The sequence below is a fragment of the Akebia trifoliata genome, chromosome 4 (assembly GCF_017979445.1).
Source record: "Akebia trifoliata isolate Shusen 1 chromosome 4, ASM1797944v1, whole genome shotgun sequence".
Classification (NCBI taxonomy): Eukaryota; Viridiplantae; Streptophyta; class Magnoliopsida; order Ranunculales; family Lardizabalaceae; genus Akebia; species Akebia trifoliata.
In genome coordinates this window covers 13,745,401-13,754,841 of record NC_141378.1, presented here as the reverse complement: position 1 = coordinate 13,754,841, position 9,441 = coordinate 13,745,401, and the positions used below count along the sequence as shown (strand labels likewise).

The 9,441-nt window shown below is 34.1% G+C and overlaps 1 protein-coding gene across 2 annotated transcripts; it reads right to left on the bottom strand.

The window, feature by feature from the left end:
* Positions 1-6,421: 6,421 nt before the first annotated feature.
* LOC147403952 (transcription factor bHLH94-like) lies at positions 6,422-8,720 on the bottom strand. Of its 2 annotated transcripts, none has more exons than XM_086437687.1 (3): positions 8,025-8,710; positions 7,458-7,841; positions 6,422-6,696 (listed from the first exon to the last, which is right to left on the bottom strand). In XM_086437687.1, the coding sequence occupies exons 1-3, from the start codon at positions 8,451-8,453 to the stop codon at positions 6,592-6,594; spliced, it is 918 nt and encodes a 305-aa protein (XP_086293813.1). In that variant the 5' UTR covers positions 8,454-8,710; the 3' UTR covers positions 6,422-6,591. The 2 variants fall into 2 exon arrangements, with proteins under 2 accessions (XP_086293813.1, XP_086293812.1); XM_086437686.1 differs by lacking the exon at positions 6,422-6,696 and adding an exon at positions 6,740-7,231 and having other exon boundaries at positions 8,025-8,720.
* Between the last annotated feature and the right edge of the window lie 721 nt (positions 8,721-9,441).

Sequence of the window (9,441 nt, the reverse complement as noted above, 5' to 3'; positions counted from 1 at the left end):
TCTCCAATGTTGTCTATCTCAAGAACCATCCCACAGTTTGGATCTTAAGTTAAACAGTCGGACGAGGCTGATAGCAACACTACCCTTTATTTTAACAAAACTCAATTCCTCATGCACTGTTTAATTAATTGAACCTTGCTCATCTCCTTCACATTTCTTTGTTCTTCTAGGATGCAACAAGAACAGCTCATTATTATTAAATAAAACTTTAAAAAAAGTAAATTATGCAAAACCATCTTCTTCTTTTTTCTTTTCTTTTTTTCCTTTAAGAAAGACTTGAAGAATCCCAATGTCAATCAACTTAATTTTTGGATATGCATTTGTATGTATATAGGAGTCCCTCTATACTTTTGTAAATATTTATTTGAAAAGAGATAATCTCACTGATTATAAAAGTGACACTTTCACGGGTTCACTACTTTTTAGTGAGACAATCACATTTATAAATCAACGAAATAGTTTATTTTTTAAATAAATATTAACGATCTTGTTAGTTTATATTAACGAGATTGTCACTTTGAAATACATATACTATCGATCTTCCTGTTTTGGGAATTAAAATGAACAGTGAGTCGAAATCGGAATTTCATCATGTTAAGTGCCCAAAACGATAATTTACCCTATTAATTAATAACCTATGGCACTGAATTATTTAAATTCAAGTTAAGTTTTAGTGAAGTGTCCCAAAAAAGGTTGAGATTTGGGTGTTTTATCCAAACAACCAAGTATTTTGTAGAAATTATTGTCTTAGTCCCAACCACCACAACGTGAAAAAGCCCAAATTTGACAGTCTTAGATCGTCCAATTTCATAAAATTCATGGACCAAGGGGTCGAATTGGAGTCAAATTTTTCATTGTCAATTTTTTTTTCGATGAGTCGAAATTGTTAAATTAATGAAGGATGGGAGAAATTCGACAACTCTAAGCCATCAAATCTGGGAACATCAAGAATTTCGATGGTCCTAGACCATCAAATTTCAGTTTCTAAAATTTGTGGGTATTAGCCCATCAATTTTTTCTATCGAATTTTCCAATTTTCACGTAGTGCACCCTTTTGAAGCATTTATCAAAATGGTCAAATACCTATTTTGATATTATTTATTTGTACCAAAATGGACATCTATTATGTGGACATTAAACTGAATTTACCATCATATCCTTTTCCCAAGTCATACTGTCAGTGAACCGATATTTCACAAAGGCAAAAACAGTTAAAATCACAAATGTAACCATATAGTGAATACCCATTTTGGGAAAAAAGAAATAAATAACAAGACGGGCATAATACTCTTTGAAGAATGTTTTAAAACTAAAGAGTTACTATTAACACCCCAAATTTTACTTATAAAATCTTAATTTCTTAAATTATTTATCACATCCCAATTAAAAATTAAAACACACACTTCAAATATTATAAAGGTTTGATTCAAATTATAATCACAACATTATTGAACGTTATAACACTCGTTCAAACAATTTCAATAACCGTTTACAATAATGATTAGGCTCATAAAATCTTAAATCCAAAAAATAAAAATTTAAAATAAAAATAAATAAATAAATAAATAATGTGAGAATTTCTATTGAACCCTAACTTTGACTTATTCTCTATCATCCACAAATAGTCCAAGGCTGTTTTGGGTATTTTACCTTGAAAGGTATGGAGCTGCTCTAAATTTCTATCCACATGGGTCAGACAGGTTAAAGTACAAACAGGAGTATCATAATTCTTTATATACATATATTATTCTTTTTAAAACTTCATCAACCCATTTTTTTCCACCAAAGACTACCAAATTTTAGCCCTAGATTGTAGGCTAATCTTACCTTTGGACCATGACTCATATAGGGTGAGACACGTGGACAGTGGATGGATCAGTGAAACAACTTCTTCAGTATATTGATGGTGCATAATATCACTATTTAGCTTTAGGTCTTTTCATCCTTTTTTTAATCACTTCTATTAAGAATATTAAATACTCACAAAACACATAAACCACATCTCCTTTAATCATGTGATGAGATGACGTGGGAACATCGTACACCATCATCATACACCTTCAGCACGAAGATATTGTTCTCGTCCTCAGGATGACATTCTCCCTAGGATGCAAACTAAAATTCTGAATCTAAGGAGGATGTCCTCCTAGAAATCAAACAAGCTTCTTTTTCTTTTGGTCTTACGTGACAATCATATCTTGATTTTTCAATCAATCCTTTTTTACCTAATTTGATTCCTTTGGACCATATTTTGTTTATAGGAGCGACTGCTTGTAGATCACCTAGAACTGATAGCACGACGCCACCTAAAATAAAAAAAAAAATCTCACGTGTAGTCCATCAATATTATTGCACTTGAAACTAGCAATTTGATTACTTCAACACACATGAGAAAGAGAGAGAGAGAGAGAGAGCGTACTTTCTCAAGGGCGTGTTAGCATTATTTCAATTTAATCATTCTTTGTTTATATAGCTTTATTAGGATTAATTATCACTAGTAAAAGTTGTAACCGGAAAATTTAGGTTGTATCGTTACTTGGAATTGTAACCATTGCCATCAGTCTAACATGAACCTGTGAATAACAATTCCCCTTTGGTGAAGTATCTTTAATGTTTAGACTCACATTTTCCTCTTTGATCTTCTTTCTATGGTTTAAGAACTTTCTTGATGGAATTTTGATCTTTCAAGAACTCTCTAACCTTATTGATTTTAGAGTGCAAAATTGAATGGAGTTCTTGAGAATTTTGATTTTTTTATTGAAAATATATATGGTATAAGGGAGCCAATCCATACTTTTGTTTTTTTTTATTAACCGAGTGTCCGGGTCAGTTTGCGCATATCACAACTAATTACGAGAAGGACTACCACAACAACCCACCGACATGGTCCCCTAGTTAATAGTAGAGAGTTTAAATCTTCTCTAAATGAGAATCTAAAACTCATCAAAGGATTCTAATTCTTTCCAAATAGAGGTTTCCCAAATCAATTGAAACTCTAAATTTGTCATAAATTATTGATTTATTATCTTAATGAGAAAACCCAATATTTAGAAGCAATAAAAAACGTGGGTCATATGCTTAATGGGCCACCTAACGGATCAATAATTCCAACAAGGCAGAGCCAAAATTTTGTCAACGGAGGGGGGTGGGGAATTAAGACCTTATAAAATTTAAAATTTGTTGTGTGGGCAACAACAATGAATCTATTTTCCAATCTATTATTAGCCGTAGTAGCATATAAATCTTTATAATTTTTAAAAATGCCCATGTAGACAAGTGCCCTTATTGCCTTCACGGTAAATTCACCACTATACCTACTCCCCTCTTCATCTCCTATTTTTTATTCGTTTCTTTAACGAAGAGAGAGAGAGAGAGAGAGAAAAGAAAGAATCGCTTCTTTACCTTCCTTCAACTAAAAAACAAAGAGAAAAAAATAGAGATGTGCAAAGAAAATGGATAAATAAAGAAATTATAAAAATAAAATCAGCATTGAATCCATTTTATTTGAATCTAAGCTTTTATTTCACTTTATTGAGTGAGGTGGGGAAAAGTATTGAAAGACACAATTTGATGATCTGAAAGAAGTAAACTTTGGTCTGAAAAAATCAATGATCTTTGTGAATAAAATGCTTCCATTAAAGCTGTTCATGACAGCCTTGCCTTGTACTTCACCCTTCATATAGGTTGGCTCTGTAGCTCACCTTTAAGCTTTTACGAGAACAGAATCTCTTTGATTTGTTAATATTTGAATGGTAGGATTATACTATATCAAATTATTCTTTGAACCTTTGGTTTAACCCTTTCACACTTGACTTTGGAACCAACCACCAACCCATGAGTCTTCTCTACAATTGTTTTTTGTTTTTTTTTTGGTTTGTGGAGGTGAAAGGTGAATTATTGATGGGGTGGGGTGGGTCCATCTGTGAATATGGCTGAGTGGTCCCATGTGATTTATCAGGGAGAATATACCAAAAGTGAAGAGGGACCTACCCTTGGATGAAACAAAAGTCACCTCACAATCCCAGTTTATTAGATATATATAACCTTACCAACTTTTTATTATCACAGACCAAACATAGGGTTGATTAAACACGATTGTACCCACATCCTGACGTGAAAGTGTGTTAGGAGCCATATGAGCTTTTCATCGTGATACGAATAAAAAAGAATCTATGATTCTTACACACATTCACGTCAAGATATGCAATATGAGGTACAATCTTGAGGTCACTCTAGCACAATTCTTAATTAAATAAGTTGTATAGGGATCTTATGTTTTTATATTTATTACTTCACTCTATTCCTTTTCTCTTGATATTATATAGAGTCGTGATGGTATGACTCGCCAGGTGGCAAACTCAATCGACTCCCCTGACATGATAAGTCCAAAAGTCATAGATCTGTATGCATTTGAATAAACAATTGCACTCCCCCATAAGAAATTAAGTATATCCTAAGGGAGTTGTGTATCCAGAGATGTATATATTTACGGTTCTCGAACTTGTCCATGTTAGGGAGTTGATTGAGTATGCCACCTGACGAGTCATATTATCACGACTCTATTATGTATTTAGAATTAAAATGAATGAAAGAGAGAGAGAGAGAGAGAGAGAGAGAGAGAGAGAGAGAGAATTGCATGTACAGAAAAGTAATAAGGAAAAAAAAAGACATCAATGGGTGTGTATATCATTGTTTGGTATATAACAAGGGTTATGATATTACCACATCATTACAATATGACCATTCTCCAAAATCATTATATAATGAACACACATCATCTTTTTGTAAAATCACACCACTTGGGGTAATTTTGAATAATTTCTCCACTTTTTGGTGGAATTTAGAGATACTCTAAGTTTTCAAATTGATAATATACCCCCCAAGACTTAGGTCTTCTGTGAGAGATTAACATAAAATGATTGATATGCCCTTATATTCAAATTTTCTAAAATCCATTGCGGTGAGAAAATCAATGGTTTTTGCTAAGAGGATGATTAATATGATGGGTTGAAGAGGATCAACATGTTAAAAAATTTGGCTTAGAGGTTGAAGACAAGCTTTTAGGAAAAAGAAAATCAAGTATTTTTTGTCACGAGGTCGAAGATGATGGTGTTTTGGTCATTTTATGTTAGACTCTCGTGCAAGATAGCTGTCATCCATTTGGAATTTGGAATTTGTCCTTAATTTTTCAGCAAGACTCAGAGGGATTCTTCAAAATTGGTGTGCTATAATAAAATGTTAGTATGAAAATATAATCTCTCAAGATAATTACTCCTAACTCGTCATCAACAAAAGTAAATTACCAATAGTAGTCCTAAGATCTAAATCGTTGGATAGTCTTCGAGATTTGGATGTTGTGAATCTGGTGTTTGAGGATGTTAACACTCCAGTTAGGTATAAATAAGGCTCTACTAAATTAATGCTTATAGGCATCAAATCACTTAAACCTTTAATGTGTATGATTGCTGATGAGTCCAAAAGCAAGATATTGGTCGGATGACGAGGAACATAAGATCAGTGCTATTTTAAAACCGTGGCCCATCTCCTCTCTTCTTCCACTTTGTTTCCCATCAAAGGATTAGAGTGATACTTTCAAAGCATATTTACCTTCACTGAACATTTTTATTTCTATTATTCCTTTTTCCCTTTAAGAGATAATTTTTATTTTTATTTTTTTAGTTTATATATATGATAAATTAATATAATATTAAAAGCTCGCTTGATCAAAAAAGAAAAGGAAAATAATAATAATAATAATAAAATCAGCCCGAGACCTAATCTGACGCAAATTAATTGCATGCTCGAAATATCATGGTTCAAGCCATGTGGAACGAGAGGTGGAGCTAGTAAGAAGAGAGAGGGGGCAATTGCCCTCACGGAACTTTGAAACACCCTTGTATTTTTTACTAATTACATGTCCCATTAACCCCCACTCCCTCAACTCGCTCCTCATTTGCCCCCATTCCCTCTTTCAATTTTTTTTTAAGAAGACATTGCCTCTTTGACTGGGCATTCTCTCGTAGATAAATTGGAAATAACCTAAATATCAATTTCTTCAATTTCCAATAAAAAATCTCTAAATTTCTCTTCAAAATCATCCATTTTCAAATTCTTCCATTGTTTCCATTAACTATAGTTTGCCCTCAGTACAAGAAATTCCTGGCTCCACCCTGTGTGAAACCCTAGACTCTAACCAAATCAAGGGACATAGACCATGTTTCAAGCAATATGTTGAATGGGTAAAAAACCCAAAAATAATATACACTGTATCAGGCAATTTCAACCATCTGATCTAAAAAAACTTGTGGGCCACCAGATTAGACAATAGAAATATATAGTTCATAAAAAGTTACTTCCATGACTATAATTAAACAATATTAGCTTTTTTCAATGAACATCAGATTATTTTGCACACATCCACAAAAAAAAAAAAAAAACTCACTGAATTTAACAAAACATTGGTTGCATTTAACCATGTCAACTTCACAAGAATCCTAAAAGCCTAAGAAAAACAGAATCTGATGATGAAAGGCACCATCTTATCCAGTACATATGATGGGGGGAGAAGAGTAAGGCCAATTACAATGGAAATTAGGGTTCACAAGTCAATAAGGATTCCTCTTGGATCTTACCAAGCATCTCATAAACAGCACTTGCAATTTCATCCACTGATGTGAGCTGGCACTCTTCTTCAACCTGTCTCAAATCAACAAAAAAAGGCTTAATCACTAATTAAGGCTTGCTTATAAAGTGATTATTGCAGGCCATTTTTATATGATCAGACACTTTAAATACATTTTTATTAAAAATTATATTCACTGTCTATGATTATGTAATTTTGCAAGAAATATTTTTTCTCAGAGACAAAATTTCCACAATAAGAGAAAATATTTGTCAAATTGGTCATTTGATCAAATGATTTTCTCATTAGGATGGGAAAATTCAACCCATCGACTGGATTTTCTTCTCAAGATCTCTTTCATCAGTTGCATTCTCTCAGAAAATAAATATTTAAAAAAAAAAAAAAAACATTTTAAAGAACTATCAATATAGATGGAGAGCTTGTGTTGCTGCACCAACTTTTTATAACACACAAAATGTAAAATTAGATATTAGTTTTTGGAGTGTAGATTACCATTTTTTTAATGACCACACCCTTTCCCTTTTCTTCCTTTTCTAGTTTTCTTTGAGGTGCCCTTCCATTTGCGTTACAACTCAAATGAGAAAAGCTCTTCAATCATTAAAGGGATTGGTTATAAGATCGATCGAGGAAAAAAAAATTAAAAGGTTTCATGATTTACTTCGAGTGTTTAAATCTTGATTTGGCGTGTCATACATAATTTCATTATTGGTGTGTCATATAAGCTCTTGTCCTTCACCTCCATTTTACAAGATGAAGCTAAAGATGGAGACAAGAGAGATTAATGAAGTAACTGTACATAACTATATAAACTGACCTTAACACTGAAAGAGTAGAGAACCATCCCATCAACAGTTGTAACATTGAGATGAAGGATTGTAAGGAGGAGGTTTTGGAACCCAGCCACCATCTTCAGGAGTTGCTTGGGTCGTCTCCTTGAGAGTACTTTGAGGTTGGCATGGCTTTCCACCATTGTCACTTCAATGTCCGCAATTGCCGATCGATTCTCGGCCACTACCGACTCCGGGTGTGTCGAGCATGTGTATTGAGGGAAGGTAAAGAAGTCGGTGAAGGGGGAGGAAGAGGAGAAACCGATGTCGGTTTGTTGTTTTATTCGTTTCTGAGCCTCTACAGATTGAAGAAGTTGTTCGAGCTCTTTCACAAAATTAATTGCACCTCCTATAATGGATGCTTGATCACCCTGATCACAATTGCGAAAAAAAATTAATTGAAATATCTACAATAATCCCTTTTTTTATTTATAGGAATTTCACGAAAAACTAATTGAAATAATAGAGCATATGAAATAATAGACAAGATTCACAAAATGATCGATCACATCATAAATGACAATTTCTGTCAAGATTAAGGAAAGAGGGTAGACCCTTTGAACATAAGAAGCTGGCATCAAGGACCGGAGCACGGAGAGGTACTCATTCATTTGTTTCCGACGATTACGTTCAACTGCAATGTGGGTCATCCTTTGATTCTCAACTTCTTCCTTGTTTTTGCAACTTTTAGCTCGCCGTCTCTTTCGACGAACAGAATTAGTGGCCGGAGATTCCATCGGTGGGAATTCTCCGGTGAAGAACCCATCAATAGTGCAATTCTCTGGTGATGAATTGGTGTCTTGTTCCTTCACATGTTGCATCATTGAAGGAGAAGAATCCCAGTTTATATGAAGATCATGAGAAACATTGTCTTCTTGATCTTCTACACCAAATTCATGACTCCAACCCCCTATCATGGAATACAAATCTTTGCAATTATAGCTCAACAAGTCTTGGGGAAACACTACAGCTTCTAATGCCATCTCTCTCTCTCTCTCTCTCTCTCTCTCTCCTCTCTCTCTCTCTCTCTCTCTCTCTCTACACACACAGAAAATTAATGAAAAATAGAGTAAACCCACATAAAGAAACTCACATAGACAAAGATAAAAACTCAAACTCACTTTTTGGTCCTCCCTCGATAAAGAAGTCGAGCTTTTAAAGGCAATTATCTAACAATACTACAGCAAATTGCACGTGAGATTGGTCATGGGTGTGTGGACTGTAGAGTGAGTGATAAAGAGAGAGAGAGAGAGGAAGTGAGTGATGATCTTTGGGTCCTGCTGGTCAATTTATGGTATTGAGTACATCGTGGTGATAGGTTCGCGATGGATAGAGATGCTTTGTGGCCCTGGTTCTGGCCCCTTGGACTGTATGGGGGTCATGGGCATTAATTCATAGACTACTCCAGGAGTTGAGTAAGTTATTCAACTTCACATAGTCCCCATTTTTGCCATGTTTCATATATTCATGACCCATTGACTCATAAACTTTTGGTTAACCATCTAATGTCTGTTAATCACCTATGAAACTTGAGCATAGTTGAGAGAGAACTTGTGAGTCAACTCATACCAGTCGGATAAAAAATGTTATAGACTGTTGATATTCTAACTAGAAAGTCTTCACTCGGTCAATACTCAGCTGATGTGTTATGGACATGTAACCATAAATCTGTTTACTCGGGATACACAAATGCAATCTTTTATGGAGATTTGCATTTGTGTATCCTGAAGAAATAGATCTATGGTTCAGCTGAGTATTGACCGAGTGAAGACTTTCTAGTTAAATGTATGGATTTATGAACTTCCTTTCCAAATATGGTGATTAATCACAAGTTGGAATTGATTTTTTTTGCTCTTTTCTATCACTTATAGAAAGAAAGAAACCAAACGTATTTTCAAAGGAATTGAATCTCACAATTACTTGATCCTTGAGAAGATTGGAGAGGATACAGGAGGAAGAGTGATTTTTTGC